This window comes from Takifugu rubripes, chromosome 3, assembly GCF_901000725.2.
Source record: "Takifugu rubripes chromosome 3, fTakRub1.2, whole genome shotgun sequence".
Taxonomy (NCBI): Eukaryota; Metazoa; Chordata; class Actinopteri; order Tetraodontiformes; family Tetraodontidae; genus Takifugu; species Takifugu rubripes.
Window position 1 is genome coordinate 14,047,352 of NC_042287.1, and position 24,169 is coordinate 14,071,520.

The following is a 24,169-nucleotide window of genomic DNA, read 5'->3' on the forward strand; positions in this document are numbered from 1 at the left end:
CTTGAAGTGGATAGAAATTTAAGTCAGGTGTATTTTCTGATGTGTTCCATTTTGTGCTACTTCATTTCCAGTTTGGCCTAAGCCATTAATATTGATATTTATACAATGTACTCTAGATAGCGTCATAGTACAGACATTATTTAATTTAGTCCCACATTTTAGTATGGGACATTATGTTTACGGATGCGGGAACTTGTGACAATTCTTGACATTTAAAAAAAAAACCATTAACACATTGCATTTAAACTGTGGCCTTGCATTTATTTGAACCCTTAATGTAAAATATTTAGCAACACTAACATAGTCACAATATCCTAAAAATTATTTGAATATCTAAACATGATATTTCACATATATATGTATGTTTTTGTTGGTCTATCAGTGCATTACTTAAATGGCTGTTTAATATACTATTTGACTGATGATTCACAAATTTATAAGGGAAAACAATTTGTGTGAACCAAATCCTGTCCGGAATCCAAGCAGAGCCAGAGGAAGGTTCAAGTATTTCCTCTTTATATGGTTTACACTTCCTGGTTTGTAGATGTAGCGCCACCTTATATTTTTTCAAAATGGCTACGCTGTGCTTTTAACTTTTATTTTGACCATGAACACAAGTTAAAACAGCCCAGTTATAATTTTTTCACGAAGCCAACTTTCTCCTTGGAGCGACCACATCGCCCCCTGCTGGATTACAGGGCGCATTCATTTCAAACCGGAAGCGCGTCTGTGCCCATGCGCGCGCGTGTGTCTCCACACCGCTAAGCCACGCCCATCCCCGGTTCACCGGTGGTGACGTCGTGAATTCAACAGCGATGGGGACTCGAGCGAGCGCTGGTGAGTTTCTGGCAAACCAATTGAAATCTCGCATTTCTGGTTTGTAGCTTGAACGGGGAAGTAGGCAGGACCAGCGGCGGGGCAGGGCTGGTAAAAAAGCATCGGAAGCCTGGGCTGTTGCCACTGATAGGGTAAATTCGAGTGTCTTCCGCAGGCTTTGTCTCCCAGGTTATCCCCTCGCTACGTTGACCCGTGAGTACCCTCGTTCTGCTCCGTCTGACCCCGCGGTGTTTACCCACATGTTAGCCTAGGTGCTGCACGCTAGCCGGAGGGTTGGTAACTCATGTTGTCATAACAGCGTCTAAAGCTAAGTGGTGGTGACAGGGCGGTTTCTGTTTTCGTCGTGAGGGCAATCCATGATAATAAGCATCTTAATCTTCCAGCAGGGTAATTTTAGCTGTCTAACAGACATAAGCTAATCAATGGATGGACCCTCAAAGTACAGTATGTCATTTGCAATGCAGCCAGTTACCTGGGGAAAGATTGGAGGTTTATCCCTGTGCTTTGCAGTGAGGTTTAGCCCTATTATATACGGGATTTGGTGGAGGATTTGTCTAATATCATTATAGTTTGTTGGGTGTTCGAGGCTATTTCCGGGGCTGCTTGGGACCATCTGTCAGAAATTCTCCTGCAGGTGTGTATATCTTTGCATGGGTCAGGTTAAAAGTCAAGTATGCAGTGATGAAATTCTAGAAAAGCACCATTCAAATGCAGTTGGAAGGTTCTTACACAATTTAATGCTGTTCACTTCCACCATTTGTTCCAACAAAGACAAATCCAGACAGAAAACACAATTAAGAGTTTTGAGTTCTAATTCAGACTTCAGAGAATTTACTTCTATTACCATGAATAACCCTTCATGGTCGGTGCGGGTTCATTCTGTGTGGAAAATAAAGGGTTTGGTTTTTAAATTTACTCTTTAAAATAGGTCAAATGAAGCTTTAATTCAGCGATTGTATTATAGTATTTATACGTAGTTTATATGTAACACTTTAAAAACTCCCTTCTAGATCAGGTTACGTAATTATGGTTAATGTGGTTTTTGGAAGGCAACGAATATTTTAAAAATAAATCACATTTAAAATAGTCGCGGTTCTGACGGGTAAGACTTTAATAAAGTGTACACCCTGATTCTTAATGTTAAGCAGTTCATGTTTATTTATAAAGCTGCTGATATTTGGAGCTAATTTCATACATTTGCTGTAGCAGCTGTCAAAGTAAAAGGAGTGAAAAAGCTTTAAACCATCAAGAGAATTTTGAGAAATAATTGAATTGAGAAAATTTAGCAGCTCAAAACTCTTCTTGGGTCACATTGTTGCAGCTGCCTGCTTGGGCTTTCCCTGGGCCAGGAAATTCTCTAAAAACCAAAACAGACACTCTAAATGTAGACCTGTATGAATGTGAGATTACAAAATTAAACATTTCAGTTCCAATTGTGTTAAAAAGAAATAAACTTCCAGTGTTCAATGTTGTTGGATAGAAGCTTTAGTAGGTTTAAGGTTTACCAAAGGGATCTGTTGGCAGCTCTCTTTATATTTAGGTTCTTTAAACCGTTTAGACCAGAGCAGCCAGAAGGACCATTGGACATCATATCAGGCCAGTTTTTGCAGTTTTGTCATTAGGAATGATCTGATTTATTTAAAAATCTCTTTGGTGTGTGTTAGCATGATGATTATTTTATTTAACTGTTTTTTTGTGCCTCTTTCAGAGAAGATGGCCAACATCCCACTGTCTCGCTCGGAGGTGTTTGGGGAGCTGCGGAAGGAGCTCCACGAAGACAAAGAGTTCCATCAATCAGACGTTCATGTTTTCATCATCATGGGCGCATCGGTGAGAGCAAAGCAGAGCGTTGGGATCTGTGGTTACAGAGCTGTGAAATGAGGCCACTGAAGTGTTTTGACTCATTGTAATATCTTGATGTCCTTATCTTTGAAATGATAAAACATGCTTAATGAAACTGATTTAACCAAGCTTATGCAAACGCTGACTGCTGCGTCATCCTAGCTTTCAAAATAATAGGGTTCCTCTTATATGCTGAGTTGATATCCAAAATCTATCATTGTTAATTAAAAATGTGCTCAGAAAATATAAACCAGCATTTAGGTGTGTGTATTAAGTGATTATTTAGATGTCTTTTTTATTCAAAAATTAAAAAAAGACATTCCTTCCACATTTCTCTTCTTCCTCCTACTGTAGGTCATCCTTTTGAAACGGTTCAAACCTGTTTCTGAATTCCTTTGTTGCACAATTTCTTCTTTTGCTTCCCCTTTTATCAGTTAACCACTTGTGTGTCCTCTGTTGAGGACATGCTGTGTCCACAGATGTCGTGTGTCGCCATGTTAACGTGCATCGAGCGAGTCTTCCCCAGACGGGCAGAGATTCAGATGCATTCAAATGCCTTTCCAGGGTTTATAAACTACTGCACTGCACTGTTAATCCTGTGTCAGCTGAAAGACTCTGCCTTCAGGCTGTGGAACTCCATGGCGTTCACCAGGATTTTCTTTTTTTCTCTCTTTATCAGAGCAGAGTGGCGCTGTTGTTAATTTTTGCAGTGTCACTGAGCGTCAGCACTTTCCTTTCACTGTGACACAGCGAGGCCATGAAAGGCCTGGGCTGTGGGTATTTACTGAGGGTGTGCTTGTTTCATAGATAGGCGCTGCTGCACGTCAGCAGGTGTGCGACTCCTTTAATGGCCTTTTTGATCTATCGTAGCCTGACGTATAAACACCTGAAGTCTTAGAACAGCTGAACACGAACGGGACCTTGAACATTCGAATATGAGGAGTAAATGATCCTCTGTGAGACTTCTCTGTCCTGTCCTTGTGTTGACGTTCGCCTCGTTTGAGTTCATGTGACGCTGGTGTTCATGCTGCTACAAACAAGGGTCTGTTTCGTCCTGTCAAACAAAGCCAGACACTCATTCTATTTAAGCTTAGAACAAGATGACACCACTGGCCCGACCGATTGCACAACCTGAGAGACAATTCAAAGGCTTCTCCCATTTCTGATTATATGTTTGCATCTGCAGGGAGATCTGGCCAAGAAGAAAATCTACCCAACTCTGTGGTGAGTGAATGTCGACCCTTTTCGGAGGATTACTTCAATTTAAAGGGTCTCCAGTTGTAGCCTCCCTCCTCTTCTCCCCAGGTGGTTGTTCAGAGACGGCCTTCTACCTGAGCAGACATATTTTGTGGGTTTTGCTCGCTCTGCTCTGACCGTGGATGCTATTCGAACATCTTGCATGCCTTACCTGAAGGTAAAATTCAACTTTAGGGTACGATAGTAGATATTCTAGCTGGTAGAGTAGTAGATTTCTAACAAATAATCAACCACGGGCTTATATTGTTTACGTAATCAGGGATATGCACATGTTTTCATATCATGCTGCATTGGTCAGCTATAAAAGAAAGTTTGTAATTACTGTCTTTTTATTTTTTTTCCCACTCAGGTGACAGAAACAGAATCGGACCGGCTGTCGGCCTTCTTCAGCAGGAACTCGTACATCAGCGGGAATTACACCGCCGGGGGCTCCTTCTCCGAGCTCAACGCACACATCATGTCTCTGCCTGGGGCGTCCGACGCAAACCGCCTCTTCTACCTGGCACTGCCTCCCACCATCTACCACAGCGTTACTGAGAACATCAAGCACTTCTGTATGAGCGCCAAGTCAGTACACGGCCGTCTTTTACTGAGTGAAATACACGACACAGTGGCTGCGGTTTTGTTGCATTTATTTAGGTGTTTTGCAAGTGCAAACAGCTTATGGTTAATCTGTGTTGGTCAGAGGCTGGAACAGGGTGATTGTAGAGAAACCGTTCGGACACGATCTGCAGAGCTCCGAAGAGCTGTCCACTCACCTCTCCTCGCTCTTCACTGAAGACCAGATCTACCGAATAGATCACTACCTCGGCAAGGAAATGGTCCAGAACCTAATGGTGCTCAGGTGACTGTAACTGAAAGCACACACGCTTCACAACAGTGTTTTGTAGTTAAGAAAGAATCTACGAATGTAAGCGGGTAAATATATTTAAACAATTACCAAAAGGCAGGAGGTGATTATGCATAGTTCTCTCTAGGTTCGGGAACCGCATCTTTGGGCCAATCTGGAACAGGGACAACGTAGCCTGTGTGGTTCTTACCTTTAAGGAGCCGTTCGGCACTCAGGGGAGAGGCGGCTATTTTGATGATTTCGGAATCATACGGTGAGCCGACAAAAAACGAGCACATATACGAGTGTGAATGCGTGTTCGCCCTTAAATAAATCTGCCTCGTTCCCTTTGTCCTGAGAAGTGATGTGATGCAGAACCACATGCTTCAGATGCTCTGTTTGGTTGCCATGGAGAAACCAGCATCCACTAACTCGGATGACGTCAGAGATGAAAAGGTACTCGGCAGACACAGTGTTCCGGTGATTAAATGAGACGCTGACGCTCTCCTGTGTTACAGGTGAAGGTGTTGAAGTGCATCGTTCCAGCGTCCATGTCAGATGTGGTGCTGGGACAGTATGTGGGGGACCCAGAGGGGGAGGGAGATGCTAAACTGGGTTATCTCGATGATCCCACCGTTCCCAAAGGGTCAACTCAGGCCACCTTTGCCACGGTTGTCCTCTACGTACACAACGAACGCTGGGATGGTAACCTCACGCTGCTGCTCTGCCTATAAACAACCCCGCCTGATTTTCCTCTTGACAGAACAACAACATTCTTCCCACTCAGGGGTTCCTTTCATCCTTCGCTGTGGAAAAGCTCTGAATGAGAGGAAGGCCGAGGTGAGGCTGCAGTTCACAGACGTGCCGGGGGACATTTTCCGTAATCAGTGTTACAGGAACGAGCTCGTGGTGCGCGTGCAGCCTAACGAGGCCATCTACGCCAAGATGATGAGCAAGAAACCTGGTGTGTACTTCACCCCAGAGGAAACTGAGCTGGACCTCACCTACAAGAGCAGATACAAGGCAGGTTGACCCGTGTGCGCTCCCTTTGGTGGTTTATTTTTCTTAAAGCTAAATTCAGAATATCTGGTTTCAGGATGTGAAACTTCCGGACGCCTATGAACGTCTCATCCTGGATGTCTTCTGTGGGAGTCAGATGCACTTTGTGCGCAGGTCTGGCTGCTTTTCACCTTCTTTCCTCTCACTTCTCGGCCCACCTGAGTAACAGCTTCCATGTTGTCTGCAGTGATGAATTAAGGGAGGCGTGGCGGATCTTCACCCCTCTTCTTCATCAGATAGAGAAGGAGAAGCCTAAACCTATTCCTTATAAATATGGCAGGTGGGAAATGTTCATGGTGCCCTTAGGTCAAACATGATGGCGCCAGTATTGATTTCTAACATTTTTTCCTCTCAGTCGTGGACCAGCAGAAGCAGACGAGCTCGTGAAGAGAGTCGGGTTTCGCTATGAAGGCACATACAAGTGGGTCAACCCACACAGACTGTGAACCGATGACAGAGAGGTGCTAGAGCAGCAGGACGGGTCCTGTTTTCATTCTCTGAATCAACCAGAATTGTAAGAGCAGTTCTAAAGTACAGCTCTTAGATATTGTGTAGACAAGCTCTCATCGTGGTTATTTTTTGTTTTATACCTGTATATTTACAGCAAGCTTTGCATTCACGGTGGGACCAAGACTTAAAACCAGATTTAAAAAAACCAAACCTGTAGCGATAGCTACATGTGAAAGAACCGAGTAAAACGCAGAAGAGAGCAGAAAACAAGTTCAATCACCTGCTGTCGCCTTTTTACAGAATTGATTGTAACACTCCTTCAAATTTGACCCGCATTTCTTAATCGTGTTTAACAAAATATGTCACCACGACAAAAGTACCCTCTTCTGGGGAACAAGGATCTCTTTTTGTAGAACTTGCTGTTGCTCTTGCTGTATTCCACATGTCCAAATATGTAGCCACCAGTCAGGTAAATACTCCATTAGAAAACTGGTAAGCACACACTCATGTAAAACCAACATTTTCTCTACTTTTAATAAACTAGTTTTTGCTTCTACAGGTGACTCTAATGGTTCTTGATACTGTTGGCATTGTGAATGGTTTGCCCAGGTGTCTATTTGAAATCCACCCTGCTGTTAAAAGCTGTTAATCAAATCAGGAGCCACAAGGGGACGCTGGGGTCTACTCCAGCAGTTACTGGGTCAAAGACAGGAATGCAACACACACACATGCACACACACACTCACTCAACCTTAATTTTCATGTTTTTGGGCTGTGGAAGGCAGGCGAACCCTTGATATGATACGTCGTCAGCTTCCATATTTTTAAAGCTGGACTCAGCATTTACCTTCAGGTAAAACATGATATAGTTCCTTCAAAATGCATAGAAACTATTGGATGTTCAAAGCGTATCAATGCATGTTTTGCATTAGCCGGGAAAAAAAAGCATCTTCCTGAGATTCCCACCGTTGTGCTGCGCAGTTAAGATCTGCGTTGGCCTTTCTAAAGCGGTGAAAAATGATTCCAGCTGTGACTTTGTTACCGAATTCATTTATTCACAGACAGATGAGGATTTGATCTCCAACAGACACTACACGTTAGCGTAAACGGGGCAGAGCAAAGCCACCAAAACACAATGAACACATGTTAGGTCGCGTTGAAAGAAGCAAACAAAAAGAGCGACGATGGTTGAGATGTAGCAACCGTGCATTTCAAGGCACTTGCTTTATTAAGAACTGCTGCTGTGCGTTAGACAGAAACGTTACACGGTACAAACAACGAAGTAGTGATTGATTTTTGTAAGACACTTTCAGAGCGTACAAATACGCTGTAGTTCGACGTTACAGCTATTATTACAGTTTTCTGGTGATGGACGAGCATCACTGGACGGTAACGTACTGGAAATGTTTAATGCTGGCATCCTGCCCGGAGACCGAAACAGCGTCCGAATGTATGGCGCAGTGCCAAATGAACAATCCTCGGTACAAACATGTTTGTACCCAAATGTTTTTAAAAAATGCATCATTTTGAAATCCAGTTAAGTTTTTTGGGGTTTTTTTTGTTGTAAGTGGCAGCATGCAGTCCCTCAATCAGCACCGTCGCCTTCTGAACGAGACAAAGCGGTCAAATGAGAGCTGGATACACGCCGTTGTTATGCAACCTCTCCAGGTTGGTTGCATGACAGCTGTGGAGTGACTGCCTTCCGCAGTTTTACTGATGTGTAACAGGTGGAAAACACAAAACTTGGTCAGTCTGCTGCGTTTACATGTGCTCTGGGTGGTTTTGCAAGCAGCTTATGAACTCTGAGACTGGGTGACCCTGATAGCAGATCTGATAGACTGCGTTAAACAGTGGGAACCTGCAGGAGGGAGGAGGCGTTGTTCAGTGCAACCGTACTGCTGATGATTAACGAGGCGTTGTTGGCAACTGTGCAAACGGAAACGTGCTGCGAGTTTCTGTCGCGTCGTTGCTGGACTTACTTGTCAATTAGGTTTTTGTGCTTGAGGATGCGATAGACTTCGGCCGCGGTGGCAGGGCCCTGCAGCTTCTGACCTTCTAGCATCTCCTTCTCCAGCTCCTCGATGGACTGAGAAGGTAAAGGCAAAAGCAATATTCAGTTCTATATTGTACATTTTGTGCCATTTTATTTGTAGTTTCAAAGCAAAGGCTTTTATTTTGAAAGCAAATCACGATCTCACCTTCCCCGTCTTCACAAAAGCTTTGGCCACTTTGCGGTTGCGGCCGCCGTAACACGTCGTTATGAGATCGGCCACGCCGCAGCTCTCCAGGAAGGTTGCCGAGGACACGGGACCGGCGGTGCAAAAGATGCGGGCGAAGGCGATCATCTCCATCAGACCCAGCCTGATCACCGCAGCCTTGGTGTTGTCCCCAAAGCCAAGCCCGTCGCAGAACCCTGCGCCGACCGCGACGATGTTCTGACAGATGAGGTTCAAGTGTGAGTGAAGACCCTCCTGGACACACTAGCTGACGGTCGTAAGCGAACAGATCATCGCAACTACCACCTCCAGGTGTGAAGGTATTTAAAGAGGAAATACTAAAAACCTGGTTCTCACTACATCGACAAACAGCGGTTTTGCTGCCACCCGCTGGACAACCAGTGTAACTACTGAAAACAGGTGAGCAGAGAAACCAAATAATTTCCTGCACATTCTTCTATAATCAGTAGGGTTAAACTAACAGTGGCCACTAGACAACAAGCCGCACAGACGCACATTTTAATGTCCAGACAGATACAATAGGGCAAATATGTCATTGCCGGTAAACGAAAGTGACATTTTCTTTGACCATTCTTTCATTCAAGCTAAGCGAATCTGTTGGAGACAGGCTGCAGGGTGTTTTTTTACATCAGTTACCTCATGTGTATTTATGTAGGGGGTTGTTTGTTTTTGTCCAGGTTAGAAAAATAAGATCTTTAGACAGTTGCTCAACATTCAGAGTAAATGTAGCCCTGCAGATATACTCTCCCCCCACCAAACACACACACACACACAGCTGCTCACCTTCAGAGCTCCACATATTTCCACCACATCGTATTCTTCCACTACTGTAACCCTGAAGTTAATAGTCTGCATCAGCTCCTTTAGGAGGGGACCATGGCTCTTATTTTTGCACCCTAAACAAACAAAAAGAAAATTCCCAACAGTGACGCTTCACATTACAAATTCTACCTCTCACAACCTGATTACAGGAGCTTCTAACTCCAGTTAAAGGACTGAACAAACTCATCTGGATGAGCTACTGACCAATGGTGGTCTCGCAAAACTTCTCATCGGCGACCTCGTTGGCAATGTTGGCCCCCATCAGGACGCTCATGGTGATGCCGAGCTTCTCCTGGATAACGTCTGAGATGAGCTTCAGTCCGTCGGGCCCTTCGTCTACACCCTGAGAAACAAACACACAAGCACGGACCGTTTACGATGCCCCGTAGCTCTCAAACATTTATCTCCTGCGTCATGCAAAACTGGTTTAGGTCCAGTTTGAGCTGGTTTCTTGTGCTGGATACAACACAAATAAGCATTTACCAACCTTGATGAGGGATATTCCTATAGCCTCCTTCTTTATGTTACCGCTCATAGTGTCACACACTTTCCCAATAAACTGGTGCGGGATCACGAAAACCAAAATGTCGGCGTCTTTGGACGCCTCCACCAGGTCTGGCACAGCTAGCTGAGGAGGAAATGACATCACAAAACATGTCACCCAGAATAAAACTGCAAAAAAACCCTAATGTAAGCGCACACAGGGTACCACAGAAAAAGGCTTTCTTACCACGTTGGTTGGCAGTTTGTGCCCAGGAAGGTACTTCACATTTTCATGCTCAGTGTTGATTATTTCGGTCAGTTTGCGCCCGTTCACCGTCTCCTCAAACACCCACATTTTCACAGTCTTGTCAAATTTGGAATTTTGGGCAGCGTTGGCTCCCACTATTTTGGCAATGGCAGAACCCCTGCAGAGTAAAAGAGGCCAGAGGTCAGCAGCAGCTTTATTGTTAATAGCCTAATGTCATTTGGCATTTACAAACAGAGAAACAGAGCGATCTTATCTTTGGCATTACAGCAGCGTCCAAAGATCAGCTCTGGCTGGTGTGCTTGTGTCTGATCTGCTGGTTCTGTTTAAACCTGCAGCTCTCACCTCCAAACTGCAGCTTCTTCAGCTGTGACCCGACTCACACCCAAAACAACATAATCTGAAATATCTGTCCTAAATTGTGAGACATGTGCCAAAAGCTTAACTTTATATTTACCTACTAAAGATAGATGTACCATGAGGGTTAAACGTGACTTCGATGCGTTTGTGGGACAAAGTTCGTCAGGAAATAAGAGCGAATAATGAGTTTATTACTATTTCGGTACAAAGACATTAAATATAATTGGAATTGTGTAAGTTGAGAGGTAAGGATACAAACTGACTGGACTGTGGTACGTTAAATATTCTCCCACAGCGGAGACATGAAGTTTTTAATCCCTCTGAGGGCTTAGAATTCACGTTGCGATTATAAATCATACGGGTTTTGAACGCAACCCGATGTTCGGTTGCCCCTGGAATCAAAACCTCCATGAAGCGTCACACTTCCAGTGATTTAAACGCAGTTTTCTGCGGTGTCTGCGATCAAATGACGTCGGGAAACCCACATCTCCACCGTTCCACGGTGCAGATGGTGACGGGGAGCTACCATGTTGCTGACGCTGCGCATGAACCCCTTACTCCTTTTCAACTGACACGTGACCAGTTTTACCCTCACTCGCCGTGCGTGTTAGCGTGCGTTGCTCGAACCGAGGCTAAAATCGGTGCCGACGCTTTATTATTACGGCTTGTTGACTGGCACCGGACGCTGGCCGACTATCCTTTCCGCCCGGTGCTGCAGGTGTTAGCATGTGCAGGGATGCTAAGCTGGCTAACAGCAGCACTCGGCGCTGGGGAACAACCGGGGCGGACTCCACGGTTGTCCGCCTTTGACGGTCCAAAAGTCCCGAGAGGACGCCCGCGGACACTCACCAGTTCCCAGAGCCGATGATGCAGACTTTCTTCGGAGCTGCCATTGCGGAGAGGTGACGCGCAGAGCTGAGATGGAGCCGTTGCCGCCGCGGACTTGGTCGCTTATGTAACGGAGCCGCGCTGCTGTTTTATTGGCCTGATGGAGGCGGTGGAGGTGGAGGGTGTGGGGGCCCACAGAGGGCTGCCCTTTAAACCACAGTCCAGCTGATCATTTCATCCAGGACTGACGGGTTAGGAGGCGAATAAAGGGACAAAAGTCCCCCAGTGAAGTATTGACTGTACAGACATGGAAGGTAGCCAGATTAAACTGAAGCAAACAAGCTATAAATTAATTATGTCCCTGCAGCCTTAGTAATAAAATCATATCAGACCACTGAATCATTACACTGCAAATTAATGTTTAATATTACACAAATAGAATACAGAGCAGGAGGTCACAGCATGAATATTTTTTTAATCTAATAGTTTAATGTATTTTTGAGTAAAGATTTGATGTTTGGCCACATTGTGCTGGACAGTGGGATTAAGAGAAATCTCTAAATATTCATGATATTCCAGCCCTTTGTTCCTGTTCATTTGTATTCTCTGAAAACTCGCCTGGCTCATTGAGAATCAGCAGAGCACCTGTAGTAAAATGGCCAAGGAAGAAATTATTTGTATTTTGGGGGCATCAAACAAAGGAGAACCGTGTTGCATAAGAGCCGAGAGGATGTGGAGGGGAACAAAACTCCAGATTCAGCAGTCTGGCTTTCTCAAGAGCAAGCACAAACCGAGGAAACCCAGTTTACTCATAAAACCAACACAGTGTACAGCAACCTTTTAATGGCCTCTGCAGTAAACTAATGTAAAACAGCTTTAATATTGAAGTAGGGTTGAGCAGGCAGGGCTGGGATTGACTGAAAGAGTGCCAAAAATGATGAAGAATCCCTTTCGAGATAGTAGGCATTATTGGGAATGTGTGGAAAGGATCGCCCAGTTGGGCTGACTGGCAGAAACCGGGGGTCTGCTCTCCCAGTTCCTAAATATAGGACAGCGAACATTCCAGGGCAGGATTGGGTGTTCAGGGGTCCAGGGCAGATTTTTCAGTCCACATGAAATGTTTCAACATTCACTAGTGGAAGAAAGAAAAAGACAAAAGGTCGTTTAAAATAAGAAGTCGCAGGGTCACATGACCCGACTGACCGAGACGGAGACGCCGCATCAGCAAAGTTAAAACAATAATGCTTCCTGGAAAGTTGTCCCGCGTATCCTCTCACACGTGCACTCCTTCACGTGTCGGCTTTAATCCCGCCGGTCTCGTCACAACGGGACGCTCCTGAATAAAAGATCACTTTCTTTTTAAGATCGCTTTTTTTTTTTTTAAAGCGCTGTTTATTTCTCTTTTGCATCACCAGACTGAAACAACCGTCCTTCCACATCTCAGCTGGACACAATAATCCGGCCCTTCCGCCCGACAGCTGTTAAAACAGCCTCATCGGGAGCAATGCATGAGGTTGTCTTTGTTAAATACACACAATAGGTACAGAAAAATAACAATAATCCTAAATAAATCCAGCGAGTACAATATTGGACAGAACAAAGCACTCTGATATCATTCGATTATGATCGGTAATATTTACATTACAGCTGATGGCATGATTGTGCTTGGTAACGCTCGCAGATACACATCGTAGAACTCCCTTTCCTGATCAGTCGGATGTTTTCAGTTTGTCAGATTTCAGCAGAGTGGTTTGATTTTGGCGGCGTGGCAGCAGAGGCAGCCTTCCCGCCGGTTCCCTCCAGGCCCAGTAACCTCGCCAGTCGCCCAGTGACTGCTGGAACAGACTCCAGCTTCACCTTTATATGCTGACCTCCTCGGGCATCTCTTTCCTTTAGGATCAGGTTTTTCTTCCCTCCTCCTCGTTCCAGGCGTCTATGAGCAGGTACTCTACACGAGCCGGGTCCTGCTCAAGGTTTCTCCCTGTTCACAGGGGAGCGTCTTTAATTTTGTCTTTTTTTGCTGTTGCTCGCTGGAGGCTCTGGTTGTGACAGACTGAACGAAACAGTATTCAACAGAAGACGACCATGTTTAAAGCACGTTGTAGTCGTGTTGTGTTTACGATGCTAACAGAGAAGCTATTCTGTCTCATTTTGAACAAACACGCGGCTAAATAATTTAAATAATTACACTTCAGTCGCCTTCTTCTTTACCTTCATGCAACTTAGAGCCCTAAATGATGATAAAACACATTCAATATATTCATATTTAAAACTTTACCTCACTATTGTGACCAAATCTCCTGGCGTTTTTGTTGGCTCACGCTAACTGTCCTGACTGACAGGTGATAAAAGCTTATTAAATAGGATTGAAATGATAATGCAACTTAAAAATTCAGGCCTTTTTTCATGTAGGAGTACGCTCTTGACTATAGCTGCAGCACAGTAGAAGCGTACAGACGTGACGGTAAATTATAAAAAGATGTTTTGCACATCCAGATTAGAAGGGACAGCTCGCCTGTAGGTGCAAAGCTTCTGTTCATCTTTTAAATTTGTCAGAGTTGACTGGTTAATATTTAGTAGGACGTGAATCTTTTACATTACTATTCAGTCATGTTAAGTGGTCCATGGCGGACAGGTGAGGTACCCGCTGTCCTCTGGGACGGGCCTGAAGATGGATGAGATGCTGTATAATTCAGTGTTTGAAGGGGACCACCTTCCCAGAAGACTTAAAGTTTGTCCCTTTTGATATTTGCTGCTGTAGCCGCCGAGATATTAAATATTTAAATAAAGAAATGGCAATATTTCTGCTCAGAAGTGACTTAAAGTTTCTTTGTTTATTGAGGATGGGGTGAATATGTGAGTGTTTAAGGATGTTTTACTACATTTATTAAGAGCTTTTGTTTGCGTGTGGCTTACTGATTAGCATGTCAGGTTAAGATCCTGCCTCTTGAGCTGTGTTGATTCTTCACATTTTGTTAATAATATTAAATTCACAAGTGTATTTAGCACTTTATGGCCATATTCCCCAAATTGGCATTTTCCCAGGAGACTGAAATGGCTAATTGGATTTCCACCACTGTTTCTGTGCGAAATGTTTCCTTTTAAAGTGATTTGCTGCTCAAGGGCTTCCTTTAATTCCATTTTTTCTGGCATGCTCAGCTCATTTCCATGATTCTTTTTCTCCTCAGATTGGTTTTATGAGTTCCTCAGGGGTGCTGTCACCCTTGAAAGACGAGGTAGCGCAGTGTATTCGCAAAAAAATAAAATAAAAATGCTGCGGTTTAACAAGGGAGGATGGGCTGAATGTGGATATAATCAGGAATAAATGAGTGATGAAAGGAAAAAGTGAAGAAATAACTAAAAAGAGAGGATTAATAACAGCAAATAAGAAGCGGTTGATCATTAAAAGGACAGTACCCATCAAACTGACAGAGCCAATAACAGCACAAAGTTCTAAAGCCGATTAACTGGATAACCATCGATTTGTCCATGCGCTACTGTCGTATCTGTGACTACGTCCAAGCAAAGCTAGTTCGCAGATGACCATGCAGTTGTTCTGTGGACACCCTGCTGTCTGTGTGGCGTCCCCCTGTCTCCAGCCACGCACTGGACAAAACAGACACGGTCCAGACACTGCAATGAACGAGGTCCACAAACACGCCACTTGGGGGGGTCAAGAGAGGCGGCGGCCCCGAACCCACGGCTGCCGAAGCCTAGTGAAAGTTACTGACGTGACACTTGACGTCGTCCAAGCTCAGCACTGTTCCCTGGTTGTTGTTGCCGTGTTGGTGTTTCCTGCTGGAACAGCGGCAAAGCTTGTGTTTTATTACCTGGGGAGATTAGAAAAAGGGGATAAAGGCCGGTTTAATGACAGTGAAATTTGACCTCAATCAATTCCAAATCCTTTCACGCTAAAAACTCATAACGTTAGCGCTGGCGCCTGGGTGTCTCACCTCATAAAGGTAATCAAAGAGCTCCAGGATGGTGAGTATGCTGGCTCCAATGAAAAGTCCCATGTGTCCACCGATATCGCCTGAAATAAGATAAGCTGTATTATTAAACACATCATTCACTACGAAGACAGAGAGATGAGCCCAGAATATAATGCAACTCAATAAATCTGCACCTAAAAGTCCGGCTACTTCATAAGCCTTCTTCTGTTCGATAGTTTCGTAATTGAGGGCCTCGAAGAAAATGTCTAAAACGAGGATATTATCCCTGTGGAGGAGAGCAAATTGGTCATATTCGGGTTATTCGTCCTTTTGTTAAAATCACATGACGTTAAAAGCCTGTAGTGAATAAGCTACTGTAATTTCATTCGCTTGACGTCTATTAAATCAGACAGGCGGATAGAGAGACCCCCAAATGCTGGCAGAAATTTGTCTTTGACAGAGCTCAGGCAGATTCACACTCATTCCAAACCATGTAGAGACGGCGACAGATGTTAGTGTCTATTTCATATTGTTTTTCAAAGCGCTTATGGTGGAGGGAATGAAAAATTACCGAATTAGCTTTGCTAATTGTTGTTTTTGTTTTTTAATGCGTTACGGTCGTGATCTCATCTAATGATCATTTACAATGTCTGAGTGCTCTGTATTTTCTCCTCACTTGATGTACTGCTCTGATTTGTTGTACTTCTTCGCCAGGTACTTAGCGGAGGCCTTGCTGGGGATCTTGACGAAGGAGAGCTCCTTGCTGTACCGGGTCATGTTGCACGGCGTTTCACACACGCAGTAATCGTTGTCCTTCTCCACTAAGAAGTCTGAGAAAAAAAGAAACCGAAAGTTCCTGATGAACTTTTGAACAGATTCCTTAGCCTCTGACCTAGAAATGTCACGAGACTCCCTGCGAGCGCGCGAGGAACGCTTCCTTAATGAGCCGGGTCAGAAGTGTTCAAAGCCCTTGTTGCTTACCCAGAGCTGGGTCAGCACATTCTTTGTACAGCTCCGGGGTGCAGTAAGGTGCATCGCCTGGAGCCAAAGAGCCACAAGCATCAATCACTTTAACATCTTTGAACTACTGACATCAACTTCTCATCACCCCTCGCGGAGCAGAGCTTCCCACCTGGCATATGCACCATGCGGCAGTTGCAGTTGTCCACCAGATAACGCGTTTCGCAGTCGATGCGACAGGCCGTGATGCTGTAGCTGTCAAAGAAGTCTGAATCCATTGCTGTCACTTTACAGTCTCCCCAGGGAGGAGGAAGATAAATCAGCTGTACAAACACACATGGTTAAATATTTCAGACACTTCAGTAAGTGACAGTAAAGTGAATGTTGAGCTTGGATACACAGTGTATCTGACCTTGGCTTAGTATTGACTTATTTTTACTACTTTTGTTGGATTAAAAAAAAATTCAAATGAGTTCTGACGCAGTTTAAAAAAACCACCCTCATGGAAAACAACGAACAATTGCATTTTAATACTTGATAACGTTGTCTATTTTGTTCCCTGACCGCCACCGTAGATAACGCCCAGAAAGTGACAGTTCCCATCCTCATCGCTAGATGGTGCTAAATCGCAAACATTTATTCATATCAGCGTTTTATGCTTTATTTTCAAACCAGCGTAGGCTGATTGGATTTGAATAGTGTTGTAACAAAGATTTTATACCCTCTGTTCCTGGCAGGAAACAAAAGTCTGGAATCCCGGTGCCACTCCAAAGCCGAGCTGGTCAATAAAGGAAGGCTCTTCTTGACTGTGGATCTGAACTTTGATGCCGGCTTCAAATGATGTCTCATCTGTGGGAATTCAAAGAGAACCCAATCGGATCGACACGCCTGGAGGCTTCATCTTCCCTTTGAATTCAGAGGAGGTTGTCCTCACCTGTTTCTCCCCAGATAGGCAGATATTCATCCTGCTGGATGTCCAACATCAGCTCCAGGCCGTTGCCCATACCTCCCTTGGTGTAGTTGAGCGGAGGGCGCCCATCTTCAGCAGCATTAAAGGTGTAACACTTCCCATATCGGGTAAAAACCTGAGAAAACAGAAACCCAGACAAAAATGATGGCTCTATATAAGGTACGTCTATGACTCATATGGTTCCTCCTATAGATATAACTCTTGTATAAAAGGATCATTATCTGCTACTGATAACTATAAAACTGCCAAAGTTTAGCAAACAATGCTTTTCCACCAGGTGTTGGTATTTTGCTCGGATTGCATGATGATTGTAATGGACCAAAATGAGATTTTAATGGAAAAACTGAAGAAAAGAGTGCAACAGAGGTCAAAGAGTGGGAGGGAGAAGGTCTGCGTAGTTTGATAATCCTGCACAGAAGCCACAAAGAATGTTTGATTTATTGCTCCCTCGTATGCTTTTTTTGGTTCTTATAATGAACCGGATGTTACCATGGAGACCAATCATGCCAGGCAGGAGGAACACAGCGTTAATTCTGAAGGAAAGCCAGAATGCTTTAGATTGAGAGCGTGTGAGATGCGAGTGTCTACTTAGATGTTCTCAAAGCCACGAGTGCTTACAAAGAACCAGACATATCAGCATGGAGATGAGTTTTCTGAGGAGTTTATTGTGTTGTTTAGTGTTGTGAGTCACATAAACCGTGTGTGTGTGTGTGTGTGTGTGTGTGTGTGTGTGGGGGGGGGGGTGTCAGAGAGAGGAAGGATGCAAAATGAAGGAGACAGAAACGGGGGAGTGAAGCAGGCTGCTGTTCGACGTCGTGGCATCGTTGATTGGAAAAGCCCGAACAAATCAGGTTATTTTTGAGGAGGTTTGGGTGCTGCTGAGGAACAATTCAGCATTGTGGGCATGAAGTGAGAAGCTCCAGATGCAAATATGCTGCAAGGAATCAAGTCGACAGATAAGAATAAACTAATTTATGGAGGAGTTAATCAAAATCAAACAGCAGAGAGCGAAATGCTAATTTGTTTGATTCATCTTCTTTTGCATATGGTTTCCCATCTTCCTTATGGTCCTGATGTCTCTCACCTGCGTCTCGTTCCCCCTCGCCTGCGTCTTCTCTCTCCCTGTTGTAAATAAACTCTGTCCTCCTAAATGCTCCTTTCCTTGTCTCCTGTCCCAGTTGCTCTGATGTGGACAGAATTGTCCTCCCTCTCTAAATAAGCTCGCTCCTACTGCAGTTTGAATATCTGTCATTGTTGCCTCTGCAGGACTCAAAACGAGCTTAGCTTTTTGGCATTTATGACCTGAAAATACCATTTCAATATGACTTGAATGTTGTGGCATTTATGTTAAACTCCCACAGTCCCCTCTTTTATGATGGCTGGCATTTCAAGGTGCCTTAAGACGTGCCTGTGTCACAACTTTAACCACAGAGATGTCAACGTACCGGGACGGCAGCGAGCTGGGTGCAACCTCCCAGCTTAACACCTTTACATTTGCCATAAAAAATGATGATTTGTGCAACAGCGCTTTGACTAAAGGGCAAAATCAGCATGACCAGATCAACATCCAATCAATTCCTTAAGTGCTAAACGTGTGCGTGTTCCAAAAAAGCTCCTGTGATTCAGAGAAACAAGCCTGAGACTTTATTTTTCTTTTATTTTCATACAGGAAATACCTGCAAACTGCATGGAAAAACTGACAAGAGTCCAAACTAGACAAAAGGTTAGAATTTAAACTACAAGTTTATCATAGTGGATGCTATTCTGTACGGGTTTAACAGCAGTTTTAAAGGTTTTCTCCACTGGATCACTGTTACCTCGATAGACCTCCAAACCCAGACTTTATTGCCCTGTTGGGGCAGCAGAGGCTCTGTCTGCCCACTGGGCTGGGGGTCGCAGGTTCATGTCCCTGGCCGCAGACCAAATACTGAGAAAAAGTGGTCTGGAAGCAGGCGAGGTGCCAGGACATTTTCAGAGCACTGCAGAGGTGCCCTTAAGCAAGGCACTGCACCCCTGTCCAGAGCAGCGTACTCACTTATCACCCTCCCTGAATGCGTGTGTTTTGTATGATCATATATGCAGTAATTTCCTCTCCCTGGGCTTAATAAAGTCCCCTCCTCCCCCTCTTCAAGCCTTTGCAGTGAAACACTGGAACACTTTTTTCACCCCCACAACCGAATGCATAAATGTGTCAATTCACACAGTGGCTGCACTCAGTGCGCCTCATGAATAAATTAATCAACACATCTGCGCACGTGAAAACGGTCACAGCATTTGGATCAATACAGAAGTGAGGGTTTTTTTTTTTTCCCTTTTCCAAGCGCTTGTTTCAATATTTGATGTTGAGATGCGGACGGCTTTAACCACTAACGGCATCAGACATTAAATGCACAATGGACGCACAGCGTGCACACTGTGGGTGCTTGTTGCGATGAATAAATTATTGTGCACATGTGAAAGGATCTCCACAACATGTGGAACAAGGGAAAAACCTCCACGTTGGCACGTGTAAATACTTAAAAGCTCCGCTTTGATGGGAATTGCATAAACTTTGGTACTTCCTGATTGGGCGTCACACTGGCTGCACCTTCGCAGGTCTTTAATCAATTAAGCGAGCACTTGTGAGTGATTTGACATATATTGAAAAGCACTCAAAGGTACTCTGCTGCTGTTAATCATGATGCACAAAATTATGCATATCTGTCTCTTTTTTTTTTGTTGCTCTAAATCATAAATCCATACACTTTCCAATCCATTTAGCCAAGTCTCCCACCTCGCAGTCTGTGTGTGAAAGGATGTCTCAGCAGGGGAAGGTCAATCCATTAGAGCTCTTCTGCTGTACAGGAGCATTTTAAAAGACTTTACAGCTGTCTTTTGTTAAGTGCAAACATTTTCTGTCTTATTTCGCTGTCTGCTTAAACGGCTATCATGCCGAAACACGCTGTTTTAGGGCAAAACCCGGGCAGACAACAGCCCTCGGTGACAAGGAGCATCTGGTTTTGTAACTTGTGTAGTTCAGAAGTGTAATCCGATTACAGCTGACCTGGAAACTCTAAACTGGGTACTGGGTACGTGAATAAACTTTATGGAAATAAAGGGATTAATATTAATGAGATTAAGAGTTTAAAACAACGTTACCGGCTGCTTTTATCCTGGACACGGATGCCGAGGTGCTAACAACAAGCTGTGTCGACAGGACGGAGCATTTGTGCTCCAGCGGTTTTGAGACTGAAACCCCGAGTTTAAAGAGCTGCGATTTCATTTTTAAGTTTCACTCTCAGGCTCAATGATGTGGCGACCTGTCTGCGGTTCGCTCCTGCCTCTGTTCATTAGCCGTCAGACTAGTTCTGACCTGTCAGGACAGTTTAATGTGACCTTTGACTGTCCTCATATACACCCTCCTGTTATCCCTGCCATGGTCAGGCCAATACCACTCTCCCCCTTAAACCCCGTGGTTCCAGTTTTTGGAACCATGCACTTCCACCAACATGATGTTTGTGGTCTGTCAGCTCACATTAATGTGCTGAGGGGGCAGCGGTGGCGTTGTCAGCGGTGGTGGGGGGGTTGTTCTTTTACCAGTAGGTTGTCTGTGTACAGTGGAGAAGAAACTGAAGGAAGTTTTCAGCACAGGTGGAAAAATGAGGGAACCGCGATCCACCTGGCCCGCCTCTGAATTACCATGAAACCTTCGCCGCCTGCGAGAATTTCACCTGTCAGATGTAGGATTCGAGCTCCCACGCGATAAAAATCGTTTCCTCGCAAGTTCTTCTCTCGTCCTCTAGTGTCTCCCAAACTGTGAGACCGCGTCTCCAGTGGACTCGTCTCCATCTCCTCTGCAGCACTTCCCCGCCCGCCCCTGCTCCATTTGATGAATATTTCATCGAGCAGAAGAGACAGCCCTCCTCCTGCTCGCCGGTCCTATTCTCAGACTCGGTCCGAGCTCTCGGTACCTATCACCTTCAGAGACGATCGTGTCGGTGTGCCTCGGAAGAGAGTGGTGAGCGTATCACATTAGGAGGAAGCGGAGTGTGTATTCACCCAAATCATACACAGTATCATTCTCTTCTGGAATTCAAGGAAAGCCAGGCTTCCACTTCCACGCGGAATAACAACAACCACAGCAGGGGTCCTCATTATCAATTAATAGACTGGTGATAACTAGATATGTGCAGGAGGCGGAAGTTTCTAGCAAAGAACACGACTTGGCATTGTTTTCACATCAGAACAAAATAAATGACACGGATGAGGCAGTGGAGCCGGGAAGCCATCAGTTCTGTTGCTTTAATCCTGCCCTCTGTGGATGGACTTGCACCGGTGCCCCACACGGAGAGGAAAGAACGCCCCGAGGGAAACTCCCCCTTCATTTATTTGCTGAAAAGAAGGGAACCCTATACTCCAGCCCCTGAAAAATGGCAATTTAAACTTCCTCCGGTGAAGAAAGCTCCTGGTGAATAATGAAATGGTCTGCTGAGTTTTGACGGAGGACATAAATGTCTTATAATTGTCAGTTCGCATTCATTACAGAGCTGTTCAATTTTCAATAACCCTTACAAAGACTCGTGCAACCAAGCGCGCCCGCTCTCTTGTGAAAGGGTGGAAACTGTTTCTGGTGTAGGAAGGGCGTCGAATTCATGTTGCCCGGCAGATACCGTAGGAGGGTTGACGAGAACGTTGCTGGCATCTCGGTGATAATGAAACCATCTACGGCAGCAAAGAGTGGTTGTCTACATCTGCCATGCTTGCACTGACTTTACTGGACTGTTCACAACAACACAACGATGGTGAAGAAAGAATAGAGGGGACAGGGAGGCATGCAGAAGGATGAGAAATACCCACGGATGCTGCTGCTGTTGAAATTTCTGTTCCCAAAGATAAAATCAATGATGAATCTGTGATTTAATTTAGATACTTCCATTACATAATTAACCTAAATGTGATGGGAAACTAACTCTGATCTCTGTGTCGTCGCCGCTTCTCCTGCCTAAATTTTGCTGTGGAGGGACGTTAAAACCTTCTCTGCCTCTCTTTTTTCCCCCCAGCGCGTCGCATCCGTCACCATCGCCTACAAATCTCCTGCCCGTGCGTTCGTGCCAGCCACGTGCGGAGCCCACGCTCACGCTCTCCGCTCTGAGAGGAACACCGGGCGGCGAAGAGGCCGGCGCAGCAGCAGTGGCGGCAGCGGCAGCGGCAGCAGCAGCAGCAGCGGCAGCTCATCGGGGCTTTTGCTCGCAGCTTCACTGCCCTCTCATCAGGTACAGCTGAGTAAGCATTGAGGGATAAACAGCCCCCGGGCCCAGTCACAGGGGCTCATGCTTTACCACTGCAGGAGCAATATAAGTAGCACAGCAGGGTTAAACAGGATTAAATCACATGTGTAGTGTGACGGCTCCATCTAACTATCAAATTTTAATAACTAAGTGCCAAGGAAAAGAATCCACCAGTGTGTGCTGCCAAGTTTGCCTGGATGGGATTTTTCAAGACAGTGTAAATGCCTAACTGGCAAAAGAAGAACTGGCTCAAGATGCTCAGCATTTTCTGATTTACATAAACAACGATATGAATAATTAGCTAATGCAAAACGTGCTTGACAAGCTGTATTGTAATTCATCTTCTTTTTTTTTTTCACTCGACACGAGCATCTCCATGGATCTTGTGAAGCCGACCGGTGATGGGTCATTTAGGATGAGATTAAATTAGTCTCCAGAGACTGATGATAGCAAATCTGTCTGGCGGCTGAGACTGAGACTAAATGTCAGCCGTGAATTAGGCGTCATTTGCTGTAATCTCTGGTTATGATATACTTGTCACTTACAATGAGTCAGTGCTTTGTGTGCTAAAGCCCGTCTGGGTGATCATTTGGATTTCAAAATTGGGGCTGTGTGTCTGATAAATACGTCCGCTGTCTGTGACAATCAGCTGTCATCAACATCCAGCAGTGTGGAGGGAAAGACAGCACTGGAATGCTAGTGAGGCTCTGCAGAGTGGAGCGATGTGATGCCAGTTTAGCTTAGTGCTAACATGCTAACATGTTAACATCCTTGATGATGAACGTGAGTGTAAGATAGAGATGCTGAACTGACTAAGTGGACTAGATAATCCTTGGTCAGGTTCTGTTACTGTCTTTGTCTGCTACACACTGAAACTCTCGACTCCATGTGCAGAACTAGCCCACATGCAGAGCACTCAGCTGATTTGGAACCAAATGGCTTTAATATGTGCAATAATAATTGGACTTTGATGAAGTGCATGCAGGTGTTGCATGCATTCATTTGGCTATGGCGCCTGGCAGTGAACATTTAAAATATATTGTAATGGCTAAAGCATAGCAAGATGGCTTCCTGGGGAAAAGCCTCATAAATCAGTAAAACACAGTGGTGAGCAGAAAACCACGCGCTAGTGCATATGGTCGCATCCTGGAGAGTTACAGCCGTCATACATGAACAGATGCATAATGGTGATATGATGCGTGACGTGAGCATCTCAACTACTTCCTGCACATACTCCACTCAGAACATACACCCGCATGCACGTGCACACACACACACACACACACACACACACACACACACACACACACACACACACACACACACACACACACACACACAGAGTTTAGTTTCACGAGAGAGTACTTTAGTTTATTTTAGAAATGACTCCATGATTCAACGCTTGAGTGGGTTAGAGTTCAGGTTAGGTTTGAGACCAGCTAGTACACAAAGAGGCTTGAGCGCACGCGCATGTGGTGTGTGTGTTCTCGTGGGTGTGTGTGTGATCTGAACAACGTGATCGGGTGAGATGGTGCCATATTCAGAGGTACTTAGAACATTAATGTGGCCTGAGACACCATCTCATTCTAGTTTATGTGATCGTCTCATTGTTGCCTCTTTGTTGTTGACATGGTTCGGCTTGAATCTGCATTATTTTAGCTGCAGTTGGTTGAGAGGTTGGCAAATTTCTGCGTCACTGATATATTTATAGCCTATTTATAACAATACAGAAACTTCCTCAAACTTTTCCCCCTTAAAATCTACTGTTTAA

The 24,169-nt window shown here is 44.8% G+C and overlaps 3 protein-coding genes across 5 annotated transcripts in view; 1 reads left to right on the plus strand and 2 right to left on the minus strand.

Annotated features, from left to right (window-relative positions):
• Window positions 1-737: 737 nt before the first annotated feature.
• Window positions 738-6,830, plus strand: g6pd (glucose-6-phosphate dehydrogenase). 2 transcript variants are annotated; one of them, XM_011602632.2, is made up of 13 exons: window positions 738-837; window positions 2,546-2,667; window positions 3,866-3,903; window positions 3,985-4,093; window positions 4,286-4,503; window positions 4,622-4,780; window positions 4,914-5,039; window positions 5,128-5,221; window positions 5,284-5,470; window positions 5,553-5,788; window positions 5,862-5,938; window positions 6,012-6,104; window positions 6,180-6,830. In XM_011602632.2, exons 1-13 carry the CDS (start codon window positions 816-818, stop codon window positions 6,268-6,270), a joined length of 1,572 nt encoding a protein of 523 aa, XP_011600934.2. In that variant the 5' UTR covers window positions 738-815; the 3' UTR covers window positions 6,271-6,830. The 2 variants fall into 2 exon arrangements, with proteins under 2 accessions (XP_011600934.2, XP_003963491.2); XM_003963442.3 differs by lacking the exon at window positions 738-837 and adding an exon at window positions 871-1,029.
• Window positions 6,831-7,306: 476 nt separating this feature from the next.
• On the minus strand, window positions 7,307-11,439 carry LOC101071719 (glycerol-3-phosphate dehydrogenase [NAD(+)], cytoplasmic). The gene is made up of 8 exons (XM_003963443.3): window positions 11,291-11,439; window positions 10,064-10,241; window positions 9,821-9,961; window positions 9,538-9,676; window positions 9,295-9,407; window positions 8,473-8,709; window positions 8,254-8,360; window positions 7,307-8,132 (listed from the first exon to the last, which is right to left on the minus strand). Exons 1-8 carry the CDS (start codon window positions 11,332-11,334, stop codon window positions 8,036-8,038), a joined length of 1,056 nt encoding a protein of 351 aa, XP_003963492.1. The 5' UTR covers window positions 11,335-11,439; the 3' UTR covers window positions 7,307-8,035.
• Window positions 11,440-12,714: 1,275 nt separating this feature from the next.
• LOC101077772 (acid-sensing ion channel 1) overlaps window positions 12,715-24,169 on the minus strand; it is a 28,467-nt gene continuing 17,012 nt past the window's right edge. Inside the window, exons 3-10 of one of the 2 annotated variants that reach the window (XM_011602633.2) lie at window positions 17,096-17,246; window positions 16,883-17,010; window positions 16,334-16,484; window positions 16,183-16,239; window positions 15,878-16,031; window positions 15,396-15,487; window positions 15,223-15,302; window positions 12,719-15,099 (exon numbers count right to left, since the gene is read on the minus strand). In XM_011602633.2, the coding sequence (XP_011600935.1) occupies window positions 14,983-15,099; window positions 15,223-15,302; window positions 15,396-15,487; window positions 15,878-16,031; window positions 16,183-16,239; window positions 16,334-16,484; window positions 16,883-17,010; window positions 17,096-17,246 (930 nt within the window). In that variant the 3' untranslated portion in view covers window positions 12,719-14,982. Of the gene's footprint in view, window positions 15,100-15,222; window positions 15,488-15,877; window positions 16,032-16,182; window positions 16,240-16,333; window positions 16,485-16,882; window positions 17,011-17,095; window positions 17,247-24,169 lie in introns of both variants that reach the window. The other variant, XM_029833887.1, reaches the window with a different exon arrangement.